The sequence below is a fragment of the Jaculus jaculus genome, chromosome 1 (assembly GCF_020740685.1).
Source record: "Jaculus jaculus isolate mJacJac1 chromosome 1, mJacJac1.mat.Y.cur, whole genome shotgun sequence".
Taxonomy (NCBI): domain Eukaryota; kingdom Metazoa; phylum Chordata; class Mammalia; order Rodentia; family Dipodidae; genus Jaculus; species Jaculus jaculus.
In genome coordinates, this window is record NC_059102.1 from 300,957,740 (window position 1) to 300,972,537 (window position 14,798).

At 40.2% G+C, this 14,798-nt stretch overlaps 1 protein-coding gene across 2 annotated transcripts in view; it reads right to left on the reverse strand.

Moving 5' to 3' along the window:
- Positions 1-6,979: 6,979 nt before the first annotated feature.
- Positions 6,980-14,798, reverse strand: part of Pappa2 (pappalysin 2) — a 253,987-nt gene continuing 246,168 nt past the window's right edge. For both annotated transcript variants that reach the window (XM_045146446.1, XM_004658765.2), the window contains exons 22-23: positions 12,563-12,661; positions 6,980-10,149 (exon numbers count right to left, since the gene is read on the reverse strand). In XM_045146446.1, the coding sequence (XP_045002381.1) occupies positions 10,075-10,149; positions 12,563-12,661 (174 nt within the window). In that variant the 3' untranslated portion in view covers positions 6,980-10,074. The remainder of the gene's footprint in view (positions 10,150-12,562; positions 12,662-14,798) is intronic.

Consider the following 14,798-nt stretch of genomic DNA (forward strand, 5'->3'; position numbering starts at 1 on the left):
GGTTTTGTTTGCGCAGGAGGGACAGAGAGTTTATGCACAGAGAAAGCCTTATAGTGTTCTGACAGACAAGCCAAATGCTGTAACCTTTACCTCTTCACATCTTTCGGCTTCCTTCAGGCATGCAGCACAGAGCAGTCCTGCCCTGGAGAAAGAACAAGTGTAGGGCTTGGGCCTACACACTGTCAAAGCTCTTGCTGATGGACACTTTGGGGTGTAGAGAAGTCCACAGCAGCTCCCATCTCTGATCTTGCAAAATTTTGACATTTACTGACCTATTAGCCAACCTATGGCCACCATCCCCACTCTATCCTAGCCAGATCTTCCAGCAGACCATATCAGCTACTTAGATGTCTATTTATTATAGAACAGAAATAGTCCATCAGACCCAATTTGACCAGTTATGTCTACATTGCAACCACTGACTGTAAAGGTCAGTGATTGCACTTTAGACCTCCAACCTTCTGCACAGTATCGCAAGTTTAGTAACACAGGGAAAGATGTTATGATCCTTACCCAGTAGCCCCTGTATCCTTTGGCAATCATGAAGGAATGGAGGTTGCCTACCACAGAGGTGTTGGTGATGGAGTTGACTGGAGTGAGGCAAGGAGGAGGGAACATAAAGAGAGGGTATTTGGTTGCCATGGCAAACCAGCAAACACTTAAAGGATGAGGGTGTGGCCCAGGACTTAATGAAGTGCCATTGGGTTTGAGCAGCAACTGGAATGTCTGAGCATAGCTACACTCCTTGCTATTTCCCACAGAGTTTGGGGCCAGGCCACTAGCAGGGACTGCCCGTACCTCTCAGGAATGCTTAGGGCAAAGACTGGATTGCAAAAGGCAAGAGGCCTCCCAGGTGTGGATTTTCCTACCACTGGCCACAGAATGGGGGCCTCCCAGAAGAAATTTGGAAAAACTCCTCAAGGAGCCAAAGAGACTTGATGTACAAATTATTTCTTTCCCCCAAACCTCTTAGTCTGACATTCCTCAGGGTATGAGCAGGCACTTTGAAAATCTTTCCCTGTAGTACTTCGCCTCTGTGTGTTGCTTTGCTTCCTCACCTTATGGATGTCTGGAATCCCACCCTATGGATGGACCTGTGATCTCAGAGCTCTCACAGTTTGATCAAAGACAAGATGTGAGTTAGCAACTGGAGTGCAGATAGTGGGGTGGAATAACCAGGAAAGGCAAGGCCACCACAGAGTGAAGGACTAAGCCTGGCATGACACAGAGAGCTGGAATTAAAGAATACAAGAAAAGTCCACAGTTAAGCCCATGTCGTGGGTCAGGAGCAGCAGTATGGGAAAGGAGCTTGCTCAGAACCCAATGGGTCAGGTGTTTTCAATAATTTATTCATGTCCTTCATTTGAATGTGCACAAGACCCCAACCAATTTAACCTCAACCCTTACTTTACACACGAACCCTAGGAGACTCAGTCATCCTGCTCACAATTTCACTGAGCTGGCAATCCCAAGAGGGTCTTCATTCTGAAGTCTGCACTCTCTGAACGAGAGCACACTTTAATATGTAAGTGCCCAAGATGGCTACCAGAGATCACTTCAAGAGAGTGAAGGCCTGAGAAATTCAGATGCCTTGAAACCACTGGGAGCATGTAAAACTGGAAAAATCTCTGCTACTCTCTGTATTCAAGTCACAATGATATCCCCAGTCCTCATTATTTTATTAATTAAATTTGTTTACTCTAAAATTCTTTTTAATTTTTAATTTAATTTATTTATTTGAGAGAGTGCAAGAAAGAGGCAGACAGACAGACAGACAGACAGACAGACACACACACACACACACACACACACACACACACACAGAGAGAGAGAGAGAGAGAGAGAGAGAGAGAGAGAGAGAGAATGGGCATGCCATAGCCTCCAGCCACTGCAAATGAACTCTAGATGCATGTGCCTCCTTGTGCCTCTGGCTTACGTGGGTCCTGGGGAATCAAACCATGGTCCTTTGGCTTTGCAGGCAAACACCTTAACCACTAAGCCATCTCTCCAGCCTAGTTTACTCTAAAATTCTTATGCATACATAAGTATTGTTTATTAGTGATCAGGCGGTCTAGGGACAGTTCTGGAACAGACTTTAACACTGGTATTACTGTCTTTAGCAATGACTAAAATACATTGTCTTCCTGACATAGATTTCATTAAAATATTTTCTCTCACATAATAAATAGAATTAGGATCATTTTCTACTAATTTAATCAGGGGACTCCAATGGTAACATAGCATGCATCTAAATGAAATTACATTTAAAACCCAGCCAAAAGTTAAAGAACCCGTAACTGTTACACACACACACACACACACACACACACACACACACACACACACATATATGAAGAGAGAGAATGGAAGGAATATCAGAAGAATGGAATGAAAAAAGGAAGGAAAGAAGGAAGGAAGGGAGGAAAGGAGGGAGAAAATGAGGGAAGAAGGCAAAAACAAAACAAAACAACAGTTTATTAGAAATAGCTACTCCTTACCCCTTTCCACACCTTAACTGACTTCATAGTGTTCTTCCTCTGCTGAGGCATATATTTGTACATCTGCTGTCTGTCTCTTTCAACTTCTTTCAAAGCTCCTTGGTTTATTTTCCTCACCAATGTAACCATTGATCCTGACACATCACAAATGCTCAACAAGAATGTACTGCATATAACGATGATGCCTTCAGTGTTATCTATAATACTGAAAACATCATCATGAAGTCAGTTAAGGTGTGGAAAGGGGTAAGGAGTAGCTATTTCTAATAAACTGGTTGTTTTTTTTGCCTTCCTCCCTCCTTTCCTTCCTTCTGTGATTTCCTCAAGCCAAAGAAGGTCAAGTATGAAGGGCTCAGTTTTGGGAGATAGTGATTTTCCAAATATTAGATTGACTCATAATGAGGTAGGAGGTAGGACAACTGGATAAAGAAAATGCCACAGTGGCTCTTTTGGAGTCCTTTCAAGTGTGAGAACCCATAAAACTAAGCACTGCACTTTATTGTATGGGTTTTCAGGAACTGTCTTAACACAGAACCATTGGTTATGCATAGACCCTACAATAAGGCTGTGTAGTCTGATTGTAGCTCTGGTGATTATTGTTGTGCCACCTTGGACTTTACTGTACCATTCTCAATTCTTCTCATTATCACTTAAAGCGATTCACTGCCCCTCTGTCACTGGTTTCCAAAATTCAGAGCCCACTGGTGGCTTTGCTTCTATGTGCATTAAAGAATCAGGTATAAGTTTTATGGAAGGTATTTGTCAGCAAGGGCCCTTTTTATTTTCTTTTTAATATTTGCTAGAGGTTTATTGAAGATGATTTTTAAAATTTGTTTTACTAAACTCTAATAATATAACTGAAAATACCTAAGTGAGCACAATATCACTTAATGCTAGCCATGACCTAGCTGGCATGTGTGATCCCCTGGGGTCAAGCCCCAGTATTGTCAAGAAAATGAAAAAATAAAAATAAAACATCACTCCAAGAGTATCTTTAGAAAGCAAAATGAATGACATGCAAAATATTCTAGAATTGTGTATTCCAATTTGGTGGTCACTAGGTACACTTAACTACTCACAATGAAATTATTGAAACTAAGTAAAAATAAAAAAGTCGAGACTTGTTTTCTTTTTCTCAGCAGTCACATTTCACAAGCTAGCCAGAAACATGTGTTTGATGACTGATTATACTCGGCAATACAGACATAGAGCACATGTCTCCACCAGACAGTGCTGTTCTATAAACTGGACACCTTCAGTGATTCAATTACCTTTTGAGGAAAATAACCAATATTCCAGATAGCTAAGGCAACTTCCCTGGTAGTTTCCAAATGAGTTTACAAAAATTGTTTCCATCTCCTAAGACAAGTTCCCTAGTCTATTTCCCTTTTCTCAGCCATTATTAGCTTCTGAATCAGTGTCCCAGATCATCTCCTGGAAGTCAGACACCTCAGGAGTCTCCATCTGCTTTCACTGTCCTGAGGATATGGCCAGCAATGGCAGGCATCTCAGAATCCCTCTAATATCAGCCTCACATGATGCCTGAAACATCTTTAGAATCCATCTAAAGTCAGTTTCCTCATCTTCACCTTCCAACTTCTGAGAGAGAAGTCATTACCTCCAAGACCCACTCCTGAATTCCTGCCTTCCAGGAGCTGAGAGTATTAGGAAACTGAAACTCGGAGTGATTCAGCAAGTGGATGACTTGAGCATTGGATCCAGAATTCCAGTTCCTTTGTCAGTCTTGGAAGCTTGGACTTTCCATCCTTTCAAATCACTGAGCTGCTGACAAAGGATCTCAGGTTCCCGGTATGCCCTACTGATGAACAATCAAGGTCTGCACTGAGCCACTCTTGCCCTCAGCCTACAATGGACAGGACCCCAATTAAGGTAAAGAAGATATGAACAGGGTTGAGTTAATAAGCAATATTTCTTAGCATGGAAACAACTGGGAGGTGTTGCACAGCTATTGGTCTCTTGTACAAACCAAAATGCTTAGAAGGCATCTGTGTCCTAACAGAACTTGGTTTACTCTTTACAAAACACTTGGAGTTGCATGCAAATTGTGGCATTATAAAATTTTGTAACTTTGATAGCCTTTCTGTAAGACTTAAATATGTGACTTGTATGTTTATAAACTTTTTTTTTTAAAAAAAGGTAACTGCTTTTAGATAGCAATTACCTAATAGAAAACATGAATTGACATAACATGATGGGTAGCATGACCATGCCAATAGTCACCCTTTATTTACTTTTATTTGCATTCAAATAAGTAACTTTCATGCGCCCAAAGACAAAGAGAAGGAAACTTGTCTATATTAAATTATTCTGAGAAGGAAACTTGATTGGAAAAAAAACATTAGCAAATTACAGTTATTCAGAACTATCTTCCCAGGCTTAGAAAATTTTTATGTTCATTTGAAATGTTAACCAGCTTATACTGGTAGGTTTCTTTCAAGAATGTGTCCCATCATTGCCATACTAGTTCCTAGTAACATTTTTTAATGCTATCTAATTATGTCAGTAGCAGGATCAGAAAAAACAAAAACAAAGGGACCACTGGTAAGGAGCTGAATGAAGCAAGTCATTGTACTGACCCCAAGAGTAGATTACAATGGGAACATGTCTTCAAGCATTGAGAAAGGGCATCTATTCTGTCAATCCATCTTACCTTTTTGTAGATATATAAAATGCATGTGAAAGGCTTATTGGCCACATATAAGTATGGGATACTGGATACCTTTCTTCTGGGCCAACCATATAAAAACCCATCAAATATCAGGTATTCAAAATCACTGATATTCCCGGAGTAACAAAATATTAGGCAACCTAAAGCCTACTCCAGAGTGTAAAACATTCTGATTTCCTTCCTTTTCCACCCCAGAGCTGCTAATCACCTGCACCACATGCATGGAGGAGCAACGAGGCTCAAAGTGTATAGTCCAAACTTATGGATGAGTCATTGTGTCATTTATGTTTGTCAGTCAATGGAAACCAGAGCTCCAAAGTCTGCCCAGGACTCTCCCTGGGGAAGCTATTAAAAAGAAGGCAGACTTGCCAGATGTTTCTGTCCAGCTGTACTAACTGGCATGTGTAAGGGCATCTGCTTATACTCAGGGCCTGGCATGAGGAGAGGGCTCTGGAAGGGTACTCAAGGCAGTTTTCCCACTATTTGTAGCAGGCAATAGAGAGGTAGATGCAGCTACTAAGAAAACCACAAGGAACCCAATGAGCACCTTGAAACAAGTAGGCACTTGTCCACTGTCATAGCATCCCAGGTCTCTCTTGGGCCTGATGGGCATTGGTATAGTGGAAAACACTCTACATTTGGAAGCAGAGATTCTGGAGTCATACCCTGACCTGCACTTTAATACACAAACTTGAAGTTTGCAATAAATGTCACTCACCAAAACTAACTTTCTCTTAGCCCATGAGTAGCCAGAATATGCATGAAAACACTCTGTGTATTCATTAATTTCTACCAGGTAATATTCTTTTTATCTATAAATGATTCTTTATAAGTAACCACAAGCCTTTCTCCCAAGTTCCATGTCCATGTTTCTAGCAATTTATTCTTCAAGTCTTTCCAAATGGTTCATAAGTGTGTTCAGACACCCAGTCCTTTCAGCAGGGCCAGAGAACATAGCTAGCTGGTCCCAGGTTCAGAAACCTCCTCTGAAGTGATGAATAATGCTTTATATGCTTTATATGACATTTCCAACTAATTATCTGTCTGGATCTCAAACCAAGTTCATTAAAAGAGCAAATATATACACTTTCTCTAAAGAAAGTCTTCTCCTACTGGCTTTGTTTTTCTGCCATTGGCATCATGGTTATGGGTGGCAGAAACATCATCTCTGACACAGCTCTCAATCTCGTCCTATCTTATTAATCACTATTTTCTTTTCTTTTCCATCTTATCTCTTGGTATCTCACAGACCAGGCTTGAAGCCAGCTTAGTCATGTAGCCTCCAGATTAGTAGTAAATAAAAAAATATATGATTTGCAGATTTTTGTGAGGATTTAATAATATTATGTTCACCAAATGCGGTAGATATCAGCTTGGGTTTATCTTCCAACTCAGCTGGATGCTTCACTGTGGCCATTCCCCTATGTGCACCTCTTCACCCCTGTTCCCCATCCGCATCTCCACTTGCAATCTTCACCAACCATCCTTCAAATGCTACCTCCTTTGGGCATCCAAAGGTGATGGCTCCTTCTTCTGAAATATAAATGACTCTTGCACATTGTTTCAAAACACATGAGGTACTTGACATCTCCACAGCATACTCTACCTTTGTAAAGGTCATATCTTCAGAATTTTCATGTTTATTTTCCTTTCACATCCTATTTATGTAACAAATGGTTTTAAAATGACTAAAGGAATGCTCAGCCAATGATTCAAGTCTAGACCTGGTACAAGCCAGTAAAAAGCAACTAAGAAGAAATGAAATCATTGAAACAAAGAATAAGACACCTCATATTTTATGTGCTGTTTTTTATTTATGAACATCTTATAATCTTATAAAATAACTGGCTGTAGCTGTTTTACATTACAATACAGTAGATCAGCTCCTTACACTATGTTTTCAATCAAACTATCCCTTTGGATGCTAACTGACACACTCTAGTGATCTCACAGAATAGATGAAGTGCCAAGTCCAACACCTTGTAATGGAGGAAATGGAAAGAGAAAACAAAGAAGAGCTCTTTACCTCTTCCCATTGTTTTACCCAAGATCTGTCCATTCTCCTCACTGACCATTCCCCAGTGTGTCTCATTGAAGGCTGCCATGCTAATCATTTGAGTCAGCCAACCCTGGGCAAGTGGTCCTCAGAGCCCCTAATTATTAGGAAAAAGAAGAAACAGAGATGTGACTTTGGAACAAAGAAACAGAAATACTTCAAAAAGCCTTCCATGGTCTCATGCGTGGGTAAGAGAAGCATATAATCACGTGGAGTGAGGATGAGTTACCCCTGGGATCTGTGAATCTTGTCTCCATCAGTGACTTGAGTTGCTCAAATATTAGGCCCCAGAGGCAAGGATGGCAAGCCCTTCACCCTGACTGTCTATAAACTGACTATGACTGGGTAGATTTTAGCCTAAGGGGCTTTTTGCACACCACAGAAACTGTCTTTTCTCCTTCCCAAGGCAGTAATGAACAGTTGTTGCCAACACAGAACAAAATATCTTAAAATGAAGTATGAGATGGAAACATCCTCATTGTTATTCTTGTGAAAAGACAGACTGAGCATGGTGGCCATAGTGGTGGGCACCATGGGCTCAAAGTGCTCGTGGGGGTCACAGCCTCCCTGGATTGGGTTAGGCTTAGGATAACCATTCCTCTGCCTCTCTCTCTGGCAGGATTACCCAAGGCAGAGCTTGATATACATCTAGGAATTTGGATGTTTTCCTCAAGAAAACAGTTCTATATCATGTGTATATGTGTGTGCGTGTGTTTTAAATAGATAATCTAAACTTTTCCATTGTCCTTTCCATAGTAATCCTATCAGGATCCCAGATATATATATATATATATATATATATATAAATTTTTCCCTGGGGTCACTAAAAGTCACTAGAAGTGTAGATGGCACAGGAGCTTTGGTTGGGTGCACCCGGGTCTCCCCTCTTCTTGCACTTTTGTTGCTTGCATTGCACATTCCCATAGATGTACATATCACCATATAAACCCTGTTTGTACATTCCAGAATATTCTTTGTATGTGGTAATATGGGTGATAGTTTGATAATGGTAGACAATATTTTCTTCCTCTTGTTGAAAAGCAATTGCTTCCATGTTGATAGAATAAGAATAGCAAAAAGAGAGGTGATGTAAATCCCACAGCTGGGCTCCAAGTTTTACCTGTTTTCAGTTTCTACTGGATAAGAAATTGGGGGGACAAAACACAGGACCCTTCTTATAAGATGACAGGGATTAAACAGAAGAACGTGACTCCTTATCCTTTTTTTTCCCCAGGTCTAATCCAAAACTATTATGAAATATAACTGGAGTAGGTCACATACAAATTTAAAAAAGTGGGCCTGGATATATACAGAGTTGTGGCTAATGTGGTCATTTTATGTGTAGTCCATCTATCTATTGAATAAGAAAGGGTAAAGATAACAAAATGGACCCTAGATAGTTGAAATTCTTCCTTCTCCCCACAAAGTGGCACCCTTGCTCTACGTTTCCATGGCTTGTCCAAGTTAAAATCAATGGGTCACAAACTAACGCCCTACATTTGAATGAAATTTAGCTCAGACTTTGCGTTGTTCAAAGAATCCACTTTGGTCTTTTTTGGAGACTTGGAATAGGGGCTGAGACTCCCCCCCACACACATTATCAAGCTGATTTAATCCTTACCTTTTACCTCTCTGTGACCATGCTTGGCTCTTCTATCCTATCCCTTCAATCTTTTCTGATCTTTTTCCTCCCCATATAATTTCCAAAACATTTACTGTTTGTAGAAAAACAATAGTTGGTGATGTGGCTGTGAGTGTTGGCTAGGCATGGGGACTTCTCACAAGGACAGATAACTCAGACCTTGCACCAAAGGTCTGTGATTTCCTATGAGCCTGATGTGCAGAGTATGGAACCAAATATAAACTTTTTGACTCTAAGTCATACTTGGACTAAGCACATATGGAAGTGGACAAATCCTGTACTTTACCAATTCTAATTGAGAATTCTGAAGAGTGAAGAAAAATTCATATGCTCTTTGTTGATAGGTACTTAAGAACTGTGGTCTAGTTCCTGGATCCATCACCAGTGGGTTCTGTTCTTACACCTGACTTTCCATGCCTCTTGGTATGAGAATTATAGCCCCAGTTCCTTTTGGTATGACTAGCTCCCAGGTCATTAAAAATGATTAGCTGACATGTTGGCAACCAGAATTTTATCTATCTTCTCTTTCCTCCTCTCCACTTCCCCTTCAACCTGCCAATTCCTATATGAAGAAAGAAGGCAGAACTTGTCTTTCTGTCCTCAAAGCCTCATCATCCATTTTGGACATGAACTTCACAGCAGCATGTGTGGAATGATGGATACTTTTTTAGCTTAGTAAACAGCAAAAAATATAATATATAATATATTTATATAATTATGTTTAAATACTTATAAAGACTTAATAACTAACTTCATTATTTAAGAGAGACTACACAAAAGAAAGGCGAAGGGCCTCTTCAGGATAGACGAGCCTGGAAAGATGACTAATCCATCCAAAACGGGTATTAGCAGAGTGTCTCTGGCAACTTCTCTTCTAGTGTTTTGACACTGGTTTGCAGGATAGAGGGCGAGGAGTAGGGCAAGAGTTGGGGGTGAAGTGGAGTAGAATATAGATAGGAAAGTAAGGTCTTATTTATGCCATTTCTTCCTCCACTTTTAATCATCTATCCTTTAAAGAAACGTTTGTCTACAATTCTTCCCTACTTGAGCTACTTGATGCATTCAATGCCACCTACAAACACTCTTGCATTTCTTAAAGGACCTGTTACAGGCTCTCCTCCCACCACAGGACCCGTTTTCATTTGCCCCTTGCTTCCTGCTGTGGGAGACTCTCTCTCTGGTCCCACAGTTACTGATTTTCTTCTGCCTTGGGGTCTCGGCAGGTGCATTCATCCAGGTCACAGTCAGCAGCAAATGGAATAACCTATGGGAAAATGAATGAGAAGTTGAAAAAACCCATGTGTGTGTGTGTGTGTGAATGTGTGTGTGCGTGTGTGTGTACATGCACGCACACACACATGTGCATCAAGTTACATGCTTTTCAATAAAGTTTTAGTTCTTTTTTTAAACTTTTTTAAAATTAGATTTAACTTTTCTCACTTGGTTCTCAAGGATGTGATTATACCATAGACCTGAAATTAAACTCAGCTCTCACACTTATATACCATATTATTTTAGGCAAGGTAACCCTACCTTGCTTTTTTCTTCATATATAAAATGAGAAACTACCCCTCAAAGTGTGTGTGGTTGGAATAAATGGATGGTACATGACATGTATACATTATCAAACATCGTAATTACTGTTAGTACTACTCTTGATATTACCACTGATGTCTGCTGTGCTTGTTTAGTTGATGTCAGGATCTATTCCATTATAGTCTATTCCATTGATCTATATGTCCTTTTTATGCATGCTAGTATCTACTGTTGTCATTGTATAACCTTGTAGTATTATCTTGAAATCAGGGATGTTGATAATTCCACTGGTATTCTTTTCACTTCCAATATCCCAAGGCCACTTGTGCTTCTCTGTGAAATTTCAGACCATTTCTTATTATTTTTTTCTGAAGAATGGTGCTGAAATTTTGATTGAAATTATGGATTCCTCACAAAACCAAGTCAGATGAATGGTATTATAGGGGTGACCAGAGGTGACTTAACTTGAAGCAATGATGGTACTATGTGGAAGGACTAGTTTTTTGATTCTATTTCCCCACTGCTCTGGAGGCAAGGAGATCCTTTGACATCTTCATCTGTATGAGATTTTTTCTTTTTTGAACACATGATATATTTGGTTTGATGAACCATTGAACCTCTCCCCTCCCAGTACCTCTCACTAATGGTGGCTATGTTATCTTTTCATAATTATCCCTCTTTCATGCCTGGGATGGTCTAGCAAATGTTGCTCTCTTCCTGCTTGCACTGCTACCAACACATTAGCCCCCTTTTTTGAATGTCCACTACTAGTATCAATGAGAGGTAAACATTTCTAGAGTTACCAGGTTAAAGTGGCAAATATTCTCACCTTTGAGCACTGACAGTACAATAAGATAAAAAATGAGTGGATAATGCCAGTCCAGTTATTCCAAAAAGATGGCCTTGGTGATTGGGCAACTAGGTTGAAGAATGTGTGGGAGTGTTTGGGGATGTTTCCCAGAATATTTACACATGTGAAGTAAAATGTGGCTTAGCAGTCTATAGAGGTGTGATATGCCTTTAATATTTCAATTCTTGTATATATTGGCTATGGTCACTGAAATTCAAAGACAAATCTGAAGTGTGAGAGTGTGAGATGGGGAGAGAGCTGCTTCATTTCTTTCTAAGTGGTCATTTGTTTCTGTGCAAGAGTAGGCTCCTTGGCTAGTCATCTTCAAAAGAAAGAACAGAAACTAGCTGGCCTGCTTTCTGACTTGTGGTCCAAGCTCTTGGTCTGTTTCTCTTAGTTCAGGATTTATTAGCTTTCAGAACAAAGGAGGTGCGAATTGGATAGTGGTGGAATGGCCCTCCATTAAATAAGTTAATTCACATAAGAAGTGAGAATAAGGCCTTACACATAATGAGTGAACAGTTACATTCAGTGAGATAGAGACACAGTATTCTGGTTTTCATGTAGTTGATTGTGGTAGGTGCAGTTTCATTGTGGAGACACATATAAGGAAAGAAATAACATCTGTCTATTTCTGATTCATCAAATTGGCACATCAGCTTCAAACATCCTTGTAGATCTTGGATTTCTACCCATATAATAACAAAATTTCAGCTCACTTGATTTTACAAACTTAACTTGAGCCTATCTACTAAGTTAACAGAGCCAAGAATAATAAACTAGTTTCAAATATCAGAAAAAAATATTATTGCTCAAGATCTGGGCTTGAGGATCCACTGAGGGGCTGTGGAAGCCTTGTAACATGTGCCTATATATGCTTACAAGAGACCATGAATAGTATTGATTTCATCTCAGAGATGAATAATAACTGGAAAGAGCTCCATTGATAATCCGTTGTTTTCAAGGGAAGGAAACCATCATTTTCCCTGGCTACAAGGAAGTTTCTGGGACAATGATAAGCAGACATGAGACACTCAGCAGCAAAAATCATTGCTAAACTGACAGGTCACTAGACTGACAATTTATATGACTAGAGCTTTTTACAAACTAGCACTAAATACAAGTACACTTAATCTTGTCAGTTCAGAAACTCCAGTGTTTGCTCATTATAGTTCTCTTCTGATTATTGAGAAGAATCATAATATGGTATACCATAAGAGAGAGCTCTTCAGACACCCACTGATTGCTGGAGCCGCTGCCTCTGCACCCCAGCCCAGATAACCTCACATACCTTCTTAGAGGAAAGTGTAGAAGAGCAGCAATCTCCCCCATCATAGCGGCAGTAGGCTCGGTTGTTGATAGTGTCACACCAACCATCTGCTTGGAAAGGCTGTGAGGAGACAGAGTTAGCATCCTGTGCAGATTCACTGGCCCTCACCTTTGTCTCCTGGTCACGCTACACCATCTCAATCCAATCTGTGGGCCACCAGAGAGATTGTGCATGAGCTTCCAAGGGACAGACAGAGCTTTGGGCCTAGGCAATGTCCACCTCACTGGCAGCACTTGCTTCTGACCTAGTGTCAGGTCTGACTAGGTCACTAAATTCTTCATCATTTTTTTTTTTGCCTTCTTGTAGAAACAGGTCCATATAGTATGCAGATTACAAACAGTTTCACACATTTCAATTCTATTGACCATCAGAGAAAGCCTATGTTTTAGGGAAGAGCTGCTAATTTTTCTGCATGTAGTCTTTCATTTACTATTAAATTTGGAAAAGAAAATCTGATGTAAGCCTTCAGGACTTAGTTTTGACCCTTGTTCCTACCCTTGTCCAATTCTTTGTTGTTTCAGAAACATAGGAAACTGAATTGACCATATATATATATATATATATATATATATATATATATATATATATATACACACACATATATATATGTATAAGATCCATGAGAACAGAGACTATGCCTGAGCTTCGTACAATGTATGGCATAGTTGATTCTCAATAAATGTCAGTCAGATAAAAAAAACACCTACTTTATCATTGAGGCAGCAGAAATGCATAGACGTAATATGATACAGTCAGAGTCAAGCAGAGCTCTGCATTTTTTGTCCATTATTTTGAATTTACTCTGATTGTAGCACCAGCTATCATCACCAGCCTTTCTCCTGGTGCCCTAGAGCCTGGTACTTAGAGATGTTAAGAGCCCTTTGGTGCTATGATGATTCAAATAATGTCTGTCTAGGTACAAGTAGTCCCATTGTTAAGGACACCAGGGCTGACTCAGAAATATTCCCACCTGCTGCACAGTAGCTAGTTACAAGGTTAGAGCAGAGAGAGCTAAACTGTTTCCATCCACTCTTATTACTGCTTCAAGTTAACAGGAACCAAAATGGGAAAGGGGCCCAGTCTAAACCAGAGTTAATGGAGTGTTTCACCCCAAAAGGGAATGTGTGATAAGAACACCACCAAGCCTTAAAAAAAAAAAAGCTCAGCAGACCAACACAGTGCTTGTCCAGAGAGCTACCTGTGGAGAGAGCTGGATTCCATGGAATTCTGGAAGGTGCAGCAGCCAGCCTACCTGCTTCATAACCTTGGCTCACCATCTCCAGCTTAGGTCCAAATGCTGTGCCTCAGGACACATCTTTTATTCAAGCCATTTGTGTCACAAAACTCAGGAGTTCTGAGGTCATCTTGCCGTTCACATGTTCAAATCACTTCCTCTCCCACACCCTTGTCAGACAACAAGCAGAAGGGCTATTCCCTAGTCCACTGTGCTTTGATGACAGATCACTCAGTTCAAAAATGGCTGTGGAATAATGTTCACTCACTGAGTTGTGTCAGAAGGAGTACATCCAAGGTATGACTTCAATGTTTTGATTTATTCTATGGGGTCTTGAGGTCATTTGAACATCTCATTCCAGATGTGTACCAATTTGCCAACCACTGAAAAGCTGCTACTTGTGGGTGGAACTCAGCAGCTGGTGCACAGCTGCACAGCAGTGTCAGTTGGGAGCAGGAAGTGAAAATGAATTCCATTTTCAACATGGGCCTCACAGGGATAGAAAGCAAAGATTCTGAGAAGAGCATCTGTCTTTAACACTAGAGCTAGTAAATTTGGTTCCAGAGGAATTGGAATGACTATATCATCAGGACAAGATCAAGACTGGAGCTGAGTCATCAGAATTGAGATATGATTCCTGCATCCTCCATCCTATGGAGTCTCTTGGAGGACAAGATACCTCCATAAAGTCAGTAGAGTTCCCTTGATTGTTTTAATCAAGTGCTGGAAGTATATTGGCTCATATTATACTATGATACTTTTCCTCCAGTTCATTGCCCAAACTTTATCAATTCCTTTTTGCTTGTCCATATAATTATCTATAAAAACCAAAAAATCTGGGCCTGGAGAGATAGCTTAGAGGTTAAGGTACTTGTCTACAAAGCTTAACAACATGGGTTCAGTTCCCCAGTACCCATGTAAATCCAGATGCACAAAATGGCACATGCATCTGGAGTTTGTTTG